Source organism: Maniola jurtina, chromosome 10 (genome assembly GCF_905333055.1).
Source record: "Maniola jurtina chromosome 10, ilManJurt1.1, whole genome shotgun sequence".
Lineage (NCBI taxonomy): Eukaryota > Metazoa > Arthropoda > Insecta > Lepidoptera > Nymphalidae > Maniola > Maniola jurtina.
This window is the reverse complement of record NC_060038.1, coordinates 14,700,044-14,718,228: the sequence shown is the minus strand read 5'-3', so window position 1 is coordinate 14,718,228 and position 18,185 is coordinate 14,700,044. Positions and strand designations below refer to the sequence as shown.

The 18,185-nt window shown below is 32.8% G+C and overlaps 2 protein-coding genes across 4 annotated transcripts; one reads left to right on the top strand and one right to left on the bottom strand.

Moving 5' to 3' along the window:
* Positions 1–90: 90 nt before the first annotated feature.
* Positions 91–13,493, bottom strand: LOC123868782 (AP-1 complex subunit sigma-2). Of its 3 annotated transcripts, none has more exons than XM_045911393.1 (5): positions 13,341–13,493; positions 12,253–12,431; positions 11,690–11,798; positions 11,115–11,252; positions 91–2,399 (listed from the first exon to the last, which is right to left on the bottom strand). In XM_045911393.1, exons 1-5 carry the CDS (start codon positions 13,341–13,343, stop codon positions 2,355–2,357), a joined length of 474 nt encoding a protein of 157 aa, XP_045767349.1. In that variant the 5' UTR covers positions 13,344–13,493; the 3' UTR covers positions 91–2,354. The 3 variants fall into 3 exon arrangements, with proteins under 3 accessions (XP_045767349.1, XP_045767348.1, XP_045767350.1); XM_045911392.1 differs by lacking the exon at positions 91–2,399 and adding an exon at positions 5,078–6,458; XM_045911394.1 differs by lacking the exon at positions 91–2,399 and adding an exon at positions 7,517–8,972.
* Positions 13,494–13,896: 403 nt separating this feature from the next.
* On the top strand, positions 13,897–17,298 carry LOC123868774. The gene is made up of 5 exons (XM_045911383.1): positions 13,897–14,099; positions 15,122–15,337; positions 15,477–15,593; positions 16,046–16,150; positions 17,188–17,298. The coding sequence occupies exons 1-5, from the start codon at positions 13,949–13,951 to the stop codon at positions 17,283–17,285; spliced, it is 687 nt and encodes a 228-aa protein (XP_045767339.1). The 5' UTR covers positions 13,897–13,948; the 3' UTR covers positions 17,286–17,298.
* The last annotated feature ends 887 nt before the right edge of the window (positions 17,299–18,185 follow it).

Here is an 18,185-nt window from a genome sequence, read left to right as displayed (position 1 = left end):
TTTACCACTGGTTCGGAATGCCTTTCCTAACCTGTTAATGGAGGCATAGATACTGGCTTGAGCAACGCAAGGATTATGAAAAAAACAGCAAATACTTAATAATTTATTTATTTAAAAATAGTTAATCTAATTTATGCAATTTTACCTTCATACATATACAAGACAAGGTAAATTAGGCCCATGATAAACACAATACCTATCTTATTGTTTCATTAAGTCTTATCTGCGATATGGAATTAGATATGAGAAAATCTGAAACTGCAGTAAAGTTAATACTGCATAGTATCATTCCGACGAATTCTACGTCTATGTACGAGTAGGTATGTTACAGTGAAACAGATTGTATAACAATAAACAGCATTTTCAACAATTCTATGTAGGTTGTAGTAAATAGATGTCTAAATAGAGCCATAGCAGACACGTTCCTTTTAGCATCAGTGATCGTGCTTAGCAGACTTTCTGCTTTCGATCCCTGTATTGAAATAATAAAATCGACCTCTTTGCTGCAACTCGAGATTGTGTGTGCAGAGTGAAGAGTTCATCGAGCAAAATTAAATTACACTGATGCTAAAAGCATGTCTGCTATGGCCCATCACAAATCTTAGTTAAAATTGACAAGAGTAAAAATAGTAAAAATAATGTCTTTTTCCGCAGAGAATATTGTGAAAAGGATGGCAATAGTTTTTGAGCTGTGGAATTAGGTTTCCTCTAAAGATTTTTGTACAATTCAACTAGAATTTTAAAATTGTAAAGAATAAAACACCTGTATTTCTAATTTCAATAGTGGAAATATAAAGTGGCATTTGGCACTTCCTAAATCCTACAAAGGATTTACAGCTAATGCATAGAGGAATGTAAGGAGACCTAAAAACTAAAAATTTAACTAACCATTTTGCGTCATTATGTAAACGGATATTTAGTTTACCTTGAATCAAAACAAGGTGAATAATGGAAATTCGTACACAATCTCACTCAACTAAATTGACAAGTCTAAATCTAGAGCTATCCTTTTCCACAGGGAGCGTTATGAAAGGGACAGGGATTCTGACTTGAATTTTTTTTAGTTTAGAGATTGTGGGCAACAGAACCAGTCAGTGATTGCCTAAGAATTTGATTGTTTCAAACAGGAGATAAGTATTCATCCAGGACCAATAAGTACAAACCAGAGTGCCTAGCACTAAGCAGGAATAATAATAAAGCTGCCGTCATTTTATAAAATATTATAACAATAAAACTTAAGTACTTAAGTATCATGATATTATAACAATAGAACAAGCGTGTGGAATTATGCGAAAGTAAACACTAATTCTGTGGTAAACAAAACTAAAACTTCTCTGAGAACGTATGAAATTTTAAGTTCTAAAAAAATTCACATATCCAAATTAGGTAGGTACTTAAAAACTAAGTAAGTAAACAAACTTAACTTGTTGGTAATTTTTGGCACATCTAATGCCAAAGTTTACTAAAATCTAAGTTTATAAAATTAGTTAGTTTCCAAAGCGATTCAAACCAAAATTAAAAACTAGTACCATAATATTAGATTTAGTTTTGGTAAAATACACAGGACTAAAATAAATAAAATTCAGTTTTGTGAACAACAGAATTAGAATCACAATATGACTTACCTATCGCTTAGTAACTAATGATCTTAATTAATACACTAAACATTTTTTGGACTACGCAAAATATAACTTTAGTTAATTTAAGTGCATATTGATACATTGGGACAATTTTGCATTAAGTACATTTATATAATTTTAATGAACTTATAGTATAAACAACTGTATAGTTAAAATTGATAGATCTTTGTAGACTGGACATTTGTCAAAATATAAACAGAACATGAATGCATAAAACGTAGGGTTGAAAGTGTAGAATATCAAAATTTTACTTAAGAGGAAAAGAATACAGACCTAGTTATTATTTAGATAAACTTTTGTTTCAAGAATATCTAACTTTATTTGCTTTGTTTGCTCAAATTTTCTAAATTTCATAGTCTTAAACTATCGGGCTAGTTGTTGTACAACAGGCGGTTGCCGTTAACTTTGGCCACCAAAAAAAAAGTATTTTTGGGTTGTGTAAGTCAGGGTTCTTTAATGTTTTACCACTTGTCTTTTGTAACCCACGTTTCTTCCTAGTTTAAGTTAACGATTACTTTCTGTAGTGCAACTTGCCTTGAGTTCAGGGGCTAATGTGCACCGTTTAAAATCGCCGCACAGTGGCTTATTCGTGGAATCACAGAATACTATAAGACTTAAAACTCAGAGCTCTATAGTCATTTAAAAAAAGTCCGTATTCCTTGCCTCTAAGCAGTATCACTAAACTAGCTATTCACTTCGCCGGGGTCGGCAGGTTTAGCCGAGGCCGTGGTCCTCGAAGAAGCCCTGCGGAGTCTCCTCCTGCAACAAGGGTCATCACTGAGCCAGTGTCGCTCGTGGCCGTGTTAGCCGACCTATCGCTTTTCGGTATACAAACAAGATAAAGTTGAAAACTAAAACCCGACTGCGATCGTCTTAATAAACACTGAAATATTATACCTACTAAAATTGATTTTCTGTCGTTTGGTATATTTTAATGTTGTAGTACATTACATTCATGAACTCAGAATTTTCTCCTTTTTCATCTGACATCCCACTCGATATAATAGGTAGCAAAAAAAATTTTTTTTGGAGACCCCCACTTTTTTGATGTAACATCCGTTAGGTAATTTTTATCGTATAAAATGTAGCCTATGCCACCCGGACCTTTACAACGAATCAATTGACACCTCATTCATCAAAATCGGCCTAGTAGTTTAGGCGCCACGGTGGAACACACAGAATCTGGATACAAACACACATACATACATACATACATACATAGACTACTAAAATCATAACCCTTCCTTTTGGCTTTGCAGCAGTCGGGTAAAAGTACTGGTTTGTTAGGGTCCCGTATCGTTACAGTTTTACCATGTCCGTCTGTCCACGGCTTAGGCCGAGACTATTAGTTAAGTATAGAAAACTAATTTGGCATAAATATTAATCACGCTGACATAGTAAAATAAAATCTTGCAATAAATCGGGTTGAGTTTTTGGATAGAAGGAAAACCTTCACAGCTAAGTAGGCTTTATAAATTAACGAGAAATAAAATAGATAATTTATAAAATGGCTCATAAAAAATGTAAAAAGGGCTGGCATAAAAATATAAACATCAATAAGTAATTTGTATGAATATTATACTTACCTATGATATACTTAGGTACCTAAATAAATTTAGAAATTATCTTATATTTCATGGTTTAGCTGGATCTAATTAAAAGTAGGTAGGTCTTTAATGTTAATGATTAGAAATTATTCCTCAATATAATACCAGTGTACCATATTGCTAATATTAAACTGATATCGTAAACTGAGACAAGCCCCAGGTGTAGGGACCTGATAACTCCTCGTGGTTTTTGAAAATTATCGCGCGGGAATATTCCGCAGTGCGAACTAATCCTAATACATCCAAAGGCTTATCTATAGCAGCAAGCACCATATGCACCACATTTTTTTTTTTAAATTCATTATAGGCATGCGCTTGACCACAATCACACCTGATGGAAACTGATGATGCGGTCTAAGATGAGACGCGTTTACCTAGAAGGTGCCTATTCACTCTTGTTTTAAAGATACCCGGATTGTAATTACAAGTACTTGTAGGTACAGTAGGTACTCAAGATTCTAAACAGGTCATTATAGTTCCATCCGTACACGACGAAAAAGTGCAAAATGTGGCGATTTGTACACAATAGATTACTCGGTGGTAGGGTAGCCGGCACCGGCCTTTAGAAAAGGAGTTCGGCTTCATAGAGCGTTATCTCTATCACTCATACCTATGTGACGTTGTGTCGGTCTCAACGATAGAGACAACGCTCTACGAAACCGCTATCTCTTTCTAAAGGTCGATGTACAATATTTCCTGCCGGGTATTGCAACTCATTTTTTTTAAATGGAAACTGCACGGCGCGACTAATCGAAATCAGCTGTATCTACCTACTTCTAAAATATATTATGCTAGATAGGCTTAGGTTAAAATTTTCGAAAATAAATGCAATCACCATATCAAAATATCATTGTATTCGAAAAAGGAATTAAAAACATTACACACCTTCCTACTTATCAGAGCTAGAAATATTATCTTTTGATAAATATGTAGGTACTTACTTAGGTACTTATTTTTAAAAAGACAGACATAATTTCTAAAGACAGAATATGTAATATGATATTAAAATACACAATTCAATAGGAATTTAAGTACTTACAAGAAATCTTTATCAATAGTATGTTTTTTTTTTAATTAGGTTCTTATTTTATACTTACCAACTTGTTGAAAATATGTACTTACCTATATTTACGTATCTAAAACTTTTAATGTTAGATTATTTATTATTAATTATAACTATAAAAGTTGACACATAATACTTTTTAAACATAACAAGATAAATAAAAATTAAATAATTTGTTTTTAACATAAATTCGTTGTAGCAAATTAAATTAAAATTAACAAAAATAAAGATTTTAAAATAAACAAAATTAACAAGAGAATTTTAAGGCAACTAATAGTAGGTAAATAATTAATTACTAAAAAATCACTTTACTCATTAAGTCATTACTGATTAATTATTTACTTATTATTACTAAACTTTTACTATCTTTTTACTTATTAATCATTATTACTATATTTTACTGCCATTTTAGTAACTTTTATTATAATTAACAGTTTTTTTACTAAATATATTTTTTGAATTGTCATATCCAAAACGGTTTGTAAACGAGTGTATTTAAGTCATTTAAGCGAATTTAAGTCACCTACATCAGGGCGGATTGCATCCCATCATCTTCTTGCCCAACATCAGACCTTGATCACTGTGTCCACCAGCTTGTCTTGGAGGCAAATCCAACGAGTTCAAATTAGGTGGGTGGTCTACGTTTAACAGAGTCAAGATCCTGTAACTAACTTCCTCCTCCATCATCCCTGATCCTGACCATACCCTGGTGATTAATTATCGAGGCCAAGTCTTATTGATTTTTGACCTGATTTTGATTTCATTTCCCAAACGCATCTGCTGCAAGTTGTCGAGGAATTGAATTGTCTGTAGATTGCGCTGGTTGCAGCATCAGATCAAGGATACCGTATTATTTTAGTGTCATCAGGATTAGACCACCATTGGATTGGAGAACCATTTCAATTAAACATTCAATAAGTTTTATCAGTTCAAGCATTACAATGCCACAGATAGACTGACAAAACAGTGAAACATATGAGTATAACGCTTCTTTTTTTTTTCTTCGGCGGTTAAAAATAACGTTGACTACAATTCTTCAAAATAAACATATTAAGGAATCTACATAACTTTAAATTAACAAACTATTACTTGGTAGGTTTACTTTTATTTTACAGGTATTGTCAAATTGTATTTTAGTTAAAAAATGTGAATCCACTGTCGATAAAATATTAGTTAGGAATGGTTTGAACAAAGTTTGAATAAATAATCTGAATGTGCTTTGGCATAAAATATTACAAATTTTCATATAAAATTTTGTAAAACTATACTAAAGTAAAATCTATTCATAGGAAAAATAACGCACCGTTTAAATACTGTAGTAGTAAAACAAAATGTACACTTTTACCCTAGATTATACATCTGTTATTATATTGCCACTTGCCAGAGTAAAGAAAAATAATGAGTAAAAGTTTCGCAAAGAGTTGTCCAATCACTGCAAAATAACGTAGTATTTAGTTCTCATTTTAAGATCAAATACTCGTACAAGCACATAGCATAATATCGATGCTTCTCTATTATGTTATATTACTGGATATCTTAATTCAAATTATTCTACAGCTAATACACGAACATCAAACATTTAATGCCACTTTTCAAATAAATATTTATTGTTAAAATGTTATTGCTTCTTAATTCGCTATAATTATTCACTATTCCAAAATCAAATTTTACGTTTACGCCTATTTACGTTGTCTTGTAACGTTTAACCTGTTCACTATTGTCAGGATAGTATTTCAATAGGTATTAAATAGGTGTGATGTCATCCAAGTCTCAGCTGAAAATCACCGCATTGAATTGCATGCGTAAATAAATGGTCATGCGGAATGCATTATATTATAATGCTGAGCAGTAACTTCACGCATTTTGAAGTGTGCACATATGGACTTTATCTGCTTAAATTTTGACAGCATTACTGAATTAATTATTTTGCTTTACTCATGTACTTTTCACGAGTTCAATGTGCACGTAAAATATATGTTAACAGATATATAACCTAATAATTTAGTACCATTAGCAAAAAAATAACACTTTTACGCAAGTTAGGGTCGCTGACTCGTAGAATACTCAGGGAGGCTCCTGGCAGGGGTCAGCCGGGGGCAGGGCTCAGAGGAGGCCCACCTCACGCAGCGCTCCGTCGACTGCTTCGTCCTATTGTACATCGTCCCACCAACGTAAGGCATTCGTTAACTTTAACATACTCATCTCACCTTTATATTTTCAAGTACATATATTTGTTTGTTCCTACCAGAGATCTACATAATAGGCATAGCCAAGAATTTATTCGTTCGTACCTATTTATTGTATGGTATTCTTGCTATGTCCTTCTCGCCAAGATATAAAATGCAACAGACAAAACCATATTGGCATTATTGTTACGGCCTACCGCAGCATTGTTACTTAGCGTATATTAAAAGGAAAATATCCACACTCTTCAAATATTTTAAAATGCGAAAAATCCGAGGCTGATTTTATACTTACTAATAGCCAAGCGTCATATTAGACAGTTACCTACGTATTCGCATGCTTGCTTTTTTGTAAGTATATGTTAGCCCACACCTCAAGCACACAGCATACAATAATGTCGAAATGATTTCCCACTCCCATGAAATGATTCGTCAACCTATATTACATGATGGGATTACCATAGCATGAGAGTAGTAAAAATTATGAAACTTACTGTTAGAAATCTATGATTGTCTAAAAATAAAGTAAATTAAGAGAGTTAGTAATTATTATTGTGGAGTTACCATTAATTATTGATTTACTAAGAGATAATTTAGATAGAAATAAGTTACTTCAAATAAAATAACATGTCAACTATCCACCTCAAATGAATTTTTTTTTAATTTTGCATGAAACTATTCACTAGAACTTGTAAGGAATGTCAATATTACGTATGGGAATGTCGAGATTTGAAAAGTCACGTCATTTATATTAATCAAACAGATTTAACTGCAGTGAAGCATTTGTTTAGTCAAACATGAGGCCCTGTATTTAATGACAATGAAATCACAATTACACATAAAATTGTGACATCAAATTTGATTCCTCTTCATTTTATTTAGTCACAAAATGCAATTATGAGTGTTACGATTTGAATGACATGTTTCAATGTTAATTAAGGATTTCGAAGTTAATAGGTTAACAGAAACGTACTCATGCCATGGTGTGAGGTTACGGAGTGGAGCCATGCAAGAAAACAGTAGTTTTAGTTAAAAACCAATGTATTTAAACATCAATTACAGTCAATGCACGGACAGCCATACCTTACAAATAAAAAACGGACACTGCTCTACGTAAGAAAACGTTATTTCGTTGAATTTTTCTCACGTGACAAAATTATGAAGCAAAATTTATAGATCGCCTAAAAGAAGCTACGTATGAAAATTCAGAAAAAATCGTACTTCGATGCAAAAATTTGGGTCTTGAAACGCTAATTCAGGCGCGAATACCAATCTAAAATATTCAAGACTTGACTACTTTGTAAAACTCCTTTTGAAAAAGGAAATATAAGATTGTAGCTTGAAACCAGCTCTTTTTCGACGACCTTTTATTAATGCTTTAATCGTATTCTATAAAGCAATGTCCACGTTACAATAATTAAATTCTAAGCTACATAAATACAAAGCTGATCATTAAGCCCAACATATACTGGATAGTGATAATACAATCAATTCAAATATGATAGCAGCAAATTACCTACTTACTCATACACAATGGTTAAAACTTTCTAATTTAAGCTCGATTATATTTAAACGTTTAAAACTAGTTTACAAAAAATATAAATAAAATTTATTTATTAACTTTCAATCAGTAGTTAATTTTACCTTTATTATTTTATTAAAAATAAGAAATAACAACTAATAATTTTAATAATGTCTTCGAGATAAAATATTTCGAAGTCATATTATACTACAAACTACAAACGAACTGACTCTGTTATGTATGTAGTTATGTCTATTTTGGTAATCAAACATTAAATGTGTATTGTGATAATTATTTACTTGCGATGATCGATACTAAAATATACGTTAAAAATAAATTATCAAAAATGTTTAAAACGAAATAAAAATCAAAACAGTAAAAATCTACACGCTAGAAGATTGTGAACGTTAGTGAAGATATACATAGCTGGCATGCAGTAAATAATAATCAGCTCAGAATACATAGTCTAGCTACAGAATATAATAAAAAATATAAATATTTGACGTAAGTTGCACATAAACTCTTCCACATATTTTAAATATCGTCGCGACTTTCATAGTCAGTACATATTTGCGAGTACAGAACGAAATATTATGTATAAAAATATAACTTATTTGAATTCAAATAATAACAAACAGGAAAGGTAAAATTTTAAATTATATTTTTACTCTACAATGGCACAGAAAAAGAGATTAATAATTAGATTAGATAGATATAGTCGTATTAGTTTAATCCGACTTGAAGTAACAATTTTTTTTAATGTATAATATTTAGAAATATTACTGTTTCTTCTTTAGAGTTTTTGGGAAATTGATTAGCTGCAACCAACATAATATATGATATTTTATGTAAAAGTGTTTATATGTGTCATATACAATATACATATGTATAATAAATATTGTTTGGCGAACGTTATCTGGTTAGTTGTCATCAGTGTAACAGCCCGTCGTTCAGGTCCTGACGGAGAGCATGCACACATCACACCAAAACAGGGAATATTAGCAGAGTGCAGTGCCACAGAGCCACAGAAGGAAGCTAGAGGACAATACTATTGAGCTTTGGCCGATCACGTTTAAAATCATCATTCAAAACCACGGCAGTGAAGAAGTTAAGAAATACAAAATATTTATTCTTAATAATTTGACTTTCTTTTGGATGGTGAAGCAAAGTGCAATAAAATAAAGTTTATCTTTGTAACAAAAGATGCATAAATAATTTGATTGAATAGATTAAATTATAGCTAATATGTTATCAACATAAGTTACACTTACCATTTCGTTAAAATTATCTGAGTACATACTCATACATATTTTTACTACTGTGTGCTATTTAAAATTTTAAAAAATCGCTTTAATGAATTAAAAAATATACTGGTTAAACTAGATATTGTACAGTTCTTTTATTTCACCATCTAAAAGTAGACTCATCATAACAGCTGATATGTAAAGTTCGATAATTAAAGATATGTAAGACATAATTTCACTTTATAGTACGGATTGCCTCGCAATCAGCAACTACTTTTGATTCGCCTAAATTGTAATAAACCTAAGTGATATTTATTTTTCGAAAACTCCCAAAAATTTATGTATTTAGATATGTCTTATTTGTAATTTTATGTGCCATCTTTTACGATCTATATAAGGCGGTGCTCCTTACATTAAATGACACAAGAGCAGGTGAGTAGACTACACTATCCATCGCCACTGTGACAAATGTCTATATGCATTTTACCACACTAGTACAATAATTATAATCAAAAGGCACTACTCAGGCCACTGTCCTATGAAACTGGTCCGCTTAGTAATAACAATGCCTCTTTAGTTCAATTCAACTATTACTACAAAACAACCCGAGCAGTGACAATTAGTACAAGATTTAAAACTAAAGTTAAAATATCAATTTTTTCCGTACTGATCCATTATTAGCTACTCCTCTGATAAGAAGTCATTACTGTAGCCAAAAACTAGTTAGTGAACACTACAAATATTATTAACTATAGAGAAATGTATTTTAATAAAAATGTGAATAATTTCACTCTATTACTATTAAATTAAGTTTTTACGTTTTAAGACCGCTGTCTAAATATATAAAGCAACTGAACTAAATTCAATTATTTTAATTTACTTGAGATATACAATGTTGAAAAAAAAGTAAAAATTTAACCAATTTTACTATATATGAATTTTTAGTAAATAAATTAAAATTTTAATAGTCTGTCTATTCTATAAAGCATACTAAAAACAAAACGTTTGAGCATGTTTGATAAATATTATTGTTCTTAAAATAATAATTTATTTTTCAATTCCCAAGTTAGAGTCTCAAATCTCAATATTAGATATCAGTAAATATTAGTCCAAATACATGCAAAGATCATGCAACAGCTTTCTTAAAAAAAAAAAACTTTTTAAATATTTTTACAACATTCAAATATTGATTAAACTTTTCAATATATCAAAATGGTCCCTCCTTAAATTCATTTAGAACAAATGAAATGCATAATTTTGAAAGTTTTTTGGTATAAGCTAAATAGTTTCACTTTCTTAGTAATCTTAAAATAAATAAATATATGAAATATGAACATATAATGCGAAAACGGAAAATGGCAAGTAGCATGACATACAAGTACAATAAAGTGTATGTTAATCTGTATAGACCTTCTTAAATAACTAAGGGTTTTAGACCTTTAGTTTTCTGTTGGTCGGAGTGAGACAGCTGTTCTGGGAGAAACTTTCTTATGTTTTAAGTGAGTTAGGGAAGAGTAGCTAGACCCCGTTCACACGGCATTAATACCGCAGGTTCATTTGCAAGATAAATATTGGCGCAGAGACTATAGAATCATTCACATGGTTCAAACTGTGAACGTTTTTATGCAGTCACGTGTGAATGATTCTTTACTCAAGATTTGTGCTAGTATGTATTTGGTAAGATATATCCTGCGAAAAACCGTAAAGTACGTGTTGATCTCCAACGCGCACTACCGGTTATTTAATTCGGATTTACGGAACCCCAAAATAAATAGGTGTTTTGATGGCATGTGAAGGGGGTGTCAGCGTGTTGCGTGTGTGGTGTTCAGACCAGCTCGCTGTCCTGGCTACTGACCTCCTGCAGCAGGTCCTGCGCCGCGATGGCCTTGAGCACGTTCTTCTTGCTGGTCTCCTGCAGCTCGCCGCCCAGCACCAGCTCATCCAGGATGAAGTACGCCTTCTCGAAGTTGAAGATGATGTCCAGCTCGCACACCTGCCGGCGCACACACATCACTCTATATAGCTTGCTGAAATACTTTTCTATTCATTATACAAGGTGTTAGACAATGTTGGTAACATGTCAGAAAGCTGAGGTTAGGACCAAAGTGTAGATGTACCAAAAACAAATGACCATAGTCTGATATCCATGGGCTTAAAGAATATTTTGTTTATCCGATGTGACAACCCTGCAAAAATAAACTTGTGAAAAATTTTTATGAACTCAAAGGCTGCTTGAAAATTTGTCAAGTAGCAGAAACAATGAAGGAATGTATGGCACTAAAAATACATTACATTGGTACTACATACCTCATTTGTCATGTTATATGATTTAGTAAACACATTGTATATATTGTCTGAATTCCCTCATAGTTAAAATAAAAGTTACAAGGTTTACAAACAAAGATAATACCATGGATGAGAAAAACTCACACTGCCAAAGTACTTGTCGAGCAACTCCACATAGCGGTGTATGAGCTCCAGCGTCAGTAGCTCGTTATCCTCCTGCTCCATAGCACAGCAGAAGTACAGAGACGCATACCTGCAACAGAGTTTTTTTTTAATTTATAGGCTAGCACTTGGCTGCAATCAGACCTAGTGGCAAGTGATGATGCAGTCTAAGATGGAGGGCGCTTAACTAGAAGATGCCTATTCACTCCTGACTTGAAGGTGCCTATATTATAATTGGAGGGGAAAACTGATGCTGGAAGGGTGTTAGCGCTAGCAGTTCAAACTAGAAATGAGAAGGCAAATTGTTATTAAGTAAAGTTTGCCTTGGGAGCCAATTTTGTAGTTTCTTAAATGATGTATTTACACAAGAAGCCAAAATTTGGCTTAAAATAGAGATGTTTCAAGGGTCATAACTTTCAGAATAACTAAGTAAACATGCAACAAACATAATTTACTATATTTATTGTTTGACAGTATATATAATGAAGAGATAAATCAATATCTGGCTTAGTTATAGATCTAGATCTAGAACAAGAAATAATCACCTCTTATAAACCACTTTGACATCCTTCCACTCGAGGAAGGAGCACATCTTGGGCTTGCGCGCCAGCACTGTGGTGATGAGCTCGCGCGTGATCTTTTTCTTTAGCTTGTCAGGGTGCGCCACATACCACTTCTGCAGCCGCAGCTTGCCCTGGCGGCTAAACAGCAGCATGAATTGCATCTGGAAAATTGTTAGTAAACAGTGTGAACTCTCTACATGGTGACATCTCAGTGGATTTAGAGCAGTGGTGAAGTGAATCACGTTAAGCAGTACTATCATTTCAACCATTTATATTGAACCTAGTCTTAAAATAAAAAAATTTAACAGAGAAATCATCATTTGGAAAAATTTATTATGCTGTATGCATGTATGTATTGTTTGGAAGTATAGTACCCGGCCGCCTCACTATGTCTTAGAACAGCACATTGTCTGCCAACAACATGGCACTAGGCAACTGCTGTTTCTCACTGAATTGAGTTTGTGGCAAAATATTGGTGTTTGTTAAATTTTAGATGAGAATTTTTTGATTGTTGAGAAAACATAACTCTCACCAGTTAAGTAGCAAAAAAACCAACTTAGTTGCATGGAATTTGTTTTGGTTGAGCACAATATGACAATCACTAGTTTCTATAAGTGTACTTTAACCAAGAAGAAAGAATACACCTACCCCAGATTAACAGTTAGTATATTCATTACAATGAATATACATGGAGTCCCAGCGTCTAACATAAAAAATATTCACTATAGAAATTAATTTTTGTTGTTAACCTCATGTTGCTGCAGTCTACCTACAGACATTCCAAAATCATGTTTAGTTTGTCTATCTATTGTGCAAAGGCCAGCTCCTGGCCTCAATCTTGTGAAATATGATATAGATCCACCCAACTGCTTACACCAAACCAAACCAAATAGCAGGGCCTAGCTAACCCGGGCATCTAAGCCTGCATAAAAATTTCAAGTCCAATAACAGTCGCACACTTAGAGTTTGTGATAGTAATTATTGAACAAGCTACGAAATCACTTTAGCGTTTCTCTGTGCTTAGCTTAGCGAAGGATAGCTTTATATCAAGTATCTAATCCCAGACTCACCATTTTGCTAAACTTTGTAGTGCCCTAATGTTACACGTTATTTCTTTGTGGCAATAATATTAATTGGAAGTACGTTTACTGTATTCACATTATTAAAAGACAACAAAGAAAGCTAAAAGAATACTCAATCCATTTTTCCTGAGTACACAAATCAAGACACGGTGCTTTCGCTTCGAACAAAACTATGGAAGTATGAACTGATATAGTTCGTACATCAACCGATAGGGAGCGCCAACAATATTTGTAGTGGCAATACCAAAGATTTTTTTATGCTGGCATCCCTTTTCTCTAGAGTCGTTACATGTTTCATTTCACGCAGCTTTGTCGTTAATAAAAGACAGAAAATGATATCTATTAAATAGACAAATTTGACTGTAAAAATTATTACATTTAAAAATTATTAATTTTTTTAATAAATAAAGTTAGTTATAACTATTTTTAATAATTACCTTATAATTTGAATTTAATGCATGTTAACTTGTTACGTTTCGTTTCACTAGTGGTCATTGTTAAATGACACGTCTTGTCACTCGATTTAAAAAAAAAAACATTCGTTATCCATCTGTTAGAGAAGTTAGTGTGTTTTTAATTCGTTTATATTTAATTTTATGCGACTAAGCTTTACCTGGACACCGACGGACCTGTTTTCTATTGTTGACCCACGCTATCTTTTTTGGACTCTGATTCTCATTTCGATTTGGTTACTTTCGACGATGCCGCTTGATAGAAAATGCTGTGTACCGAACTGCAGCAAGACACGTAAGTAAAATATTTTTCACAACTATTACAATTTCATGTTATTTTACTAAGTATAATACGATTACATATGAAGTAAATGTTAGTGGTAGTTTATGGCAGAGACTTTAGGGACCGAAGTCGAAACAAGTATTCTAGAAATATTATAAGAAATGCATACAATTTGTACCCATAAAATGTGAAGCATGACACCTGTGCCCTGTTTATCAAACATTATAAACCTTGCATTACAAAAGTTCAGTCTCGTTTTGTACGAAAAAGCCATAAATGCCTTTGTAGCTTGTAACTTGTTACGAAAAAATTTAAGAGCTTCTGTTGACTAAATCTATCTATACTAATATTATAAAGAGGAAACCTTTGTATTTTTGTATGTTTGTATTGAATAGGCTCAAAAACTACTGGACCGATTTCAAAATTTCTTTTACCATTACTTAGAGGGATTCTTCCGAATCCGTATAGGCTATATTTTATCCCGGAAAATAGAAAAATAAATGTCCACCCGTGCGAAGCCGGGGCGGGTCGCTAGTGTAACATAAAAAGATTTATAACATTAGAGTTGTGTTTATTTTCTTATTTCTCGACAAAAACTTCGTGCAAGTAACAAAATCAATGAATGGCATGAATGATTCACTGCTATGTTCTTTTCTCTAAAAGATCTCATATAAAACAGTACCATAGGTTAGGTATTAACATGGGTCTTCAATAAACCATCTATGTTTGCCAAATTATAGATCTGCAGAAAAAATGGTTAAATTTCTAATCATAATTCATAAAACTAATAAAATAGGTTTTACAAGAGGTTTGTAATCAAACTATGTCTTTGAAAAAAGTTTTATTTTTAAACATTGACTTAAATAACAAGTAATTCTACCATACCTTCTATTTTACCGACAGATAATGCGGTAGATGTAATTTGTGAGCTTGTAGACTTGTAACGTTTGATAAACAGGGCACTGGTGTAAGTTATGTTTTTTTATATATTGGTATAAAATACTCAAAAGTGGAATATTCATTGTTTGTTATAGGATTGGATGGAACAATATTACATCGTTTTCCTAATCCTGAAAAAGACCCGGACCGATTTCGTACTTGGCTCTATGCAATTGGTGGAGATATATTAGCACTGGACAACAAGACCATTCATAAATATGGAAGAATATGTCATCATCATTTTCAAGCTCGATTTCATACTGCTAGTAATAGACTATGTGCCAATGCAACACCAACCCTGAATCTACCAGGTTAGTATATTTTTGTAATTATTTAGTGTAGTTTAAAAACAACATTTGTGATTTCTATTGTGTAATATAATATGTTTAAAAAAATTAAATAGCATTATGATTTTTGGTAGTAACGGACTATTATCATACTTTGTTACAGGATTCTTAATTAAACGTAGGGAACCCCAACAAGAAGTTGGCAACATCAATGTTGAAATCATAAGTCAGTCGGACAAAGCTGAAGACATACATCAGAGCAAACCATCATCTTCTAACAGTAAGCATCATATTAATGTAACATACAATTTTACATGGTGCAAGAGATGCATATCAATGCATACTATTCATTAGCAGTTCACACTAATATTATAAATGTGAAAGTGTCTGTCTGTCTGCTAGCTTTTCACATCCTAACAGTTTAACAGATTTGAAGAAATGAATCAGAGTTAGCTAACATACCAGGACTGACATTACTTTTTATCCTGGAAAATCAGAGTTCCCACAGGATCTCTAATGGACCATCTGTTTAATCAGTTTATATAAAACTTTGCACAGAGATAGTTTGCGTCCCGGAAATTGTTAAAGGCAACTTTTTATCCCGGAAAATCAAAGAGTTCTAACGGGTTTTTTAAAAACCTAAATCCATGCAGACAAAGTTTGTTTACGACAAATTATTTGTAGCTATCAATTTGAAATAAATGTATTTATGACTATTTTTTATTATTCCAGTCGGTAGAAAGCCCCTGCAAGAAATTGGCAACATAAATATTGAAATAGTTGGTCAATCGGATAAAGCTGAAGACATAAATCTGAGCAATCCATCATCTTCTGATAGTGAGTACATGTACATTGTGTTTTGTTTCTAGTACTCTTGCAATACTAGAGACTTAAGAGATATAGTTCTCAAACAGAACTCATTTATTAAAGTAAATTAGTATTCATTTTGCATAAGCTCACTGATATTGAAATGTAAAAAAATACAGTTATTGACAAGTGCTATGATGTAAATCTTTAACTTTTCAAAGTTAGGTATGTGGGTTTTAAGTAGGGATGTTATGGATATATAATTTCGGATCCGGATATGGATATGGATATTGGTAAAAAATAATATCGGTTTCGGTTACGGTTATAGATATTAAATTATTTCGGATTATCCGATAGTTTCGGTTACGGATATTAATTTTTTTAAGGAAATGTAAAATGTGAACTGATGAAGGTGTCGCATTCCAGCGGAGTGCACAGTTAATTCGTACGAGTGTAGTATTTAGTTAGACTCCGCCCTATCCGAAACTATCCAAAACTTTTATTACGGATTCAGTTACGGTTACGGATATTTTTTTATTTCGGATATCCGATAGTTTCGGTTACGGATATGGATATCCATAACAACACTAGTTTTAAGTAATGAAATATTACTTGCTTTAACGGTGGAGGAAAACATTATGAGGAAACCTGCATGTCTGAGTTTTCTGTCATGTTTTCATGAGTGTGTGAAGTTTGACAATCTGCCCTTGGCCAGCGTGGTGGACTATTGCCTGAACCCTTCTCATTTTGAGAGGAGAACTGCGCTCAGTAGTGGACTGGCGATGGGTTGATCATGACTAATATTACTAATTCGGAAATGTCTGCTTGTCTGTCTGTTACCTTTACATGGCTTAACTGCTGAACCAATCTTAACGAAAATTGACAAATAGATTGCTTTGAACTTGGAAATGGACACAGGCAGACTTACACATACTTTTATCTCTGAACATCATAGAGTTCCCACAAGATGTTGAAAAATCCAAACTTTGCAGTTGTAGGCATCAGCTAGTATAAATAATATTCTCACTTATACTCTTTTAAAAGTGACTTTTTTCTGTTTCTTACAGATTTATTTACAAAGAAGAAATATGGTAAAGAAAAAATCCACCAGCCTGTCTTCAAAGGTACATTAATAGTTAAATTACAATATCACACTTCACACTAATATTATAAAGGCGAAAGTTTGTATGTGTGTGTGTGTGTGTGTATGTTTGTTACTCCTTCACGCAAAAACTACTGGACGGATTTGACTGAAATTCAGAATGAAGATAGATAATATCTTGGATTAGCACATGGGCTACTTTTTATCCCGGAAAATCAAAGAGTTCCCACGGGATTTTGAAAAACCTAAATCCACGCGGACGAAGTCGCGGGCGTCAGCTAGTTAATAATATATTTTCTCTTACTAATACATCATCATCATCATCATCACCATGATCAACCCATAGCCAGCTAACTACAGAGCACGGGTCTGCTCTCAATTTGAGAAGATTATGGCCATAATCCACCACGCTGGCCAAGTGCAGATTGGCAGACTTCATATACATTTGAGAACATTATGGAGAAATCTTAGGCATGCAGGTTTCCTCACGATGTTTTCCTACACTGTTAAAACGAGTGATATTTAATTTGTTACAATGCACATATCTCTGAAAGTTATAGGTGCATGCCCAGAATCGAATCCCCAACCTCTGATTAAGAGTCATCATAACCACTAGGCTGTGACAGCTTGGATCCATATTGTGCATTAATTAATATTTATTCAATTTACAGGTTCTGTAAAACGTGGACTACCACAATGTAAAGAACTATCTTTCCTTAAGGAAAAAATTAAGAAGATGCAAAAAACCAAAGATAACTATGCAACAAAATTGAAGAAAGCACTTAAATTAACAGAAAATTCTACATTTTTAAAAGTTACGAGTAATTTTACAACTGCTGCCATGGTGTTTTTCATGATGCAGATTAATCTTGCTAATAAAGGAAAATTTGGAAGGAGATACACCAAAGAAGAAAAAATATTGTCATTAGCATTTTATAAAATGGGACCAAGAGCATACAGATG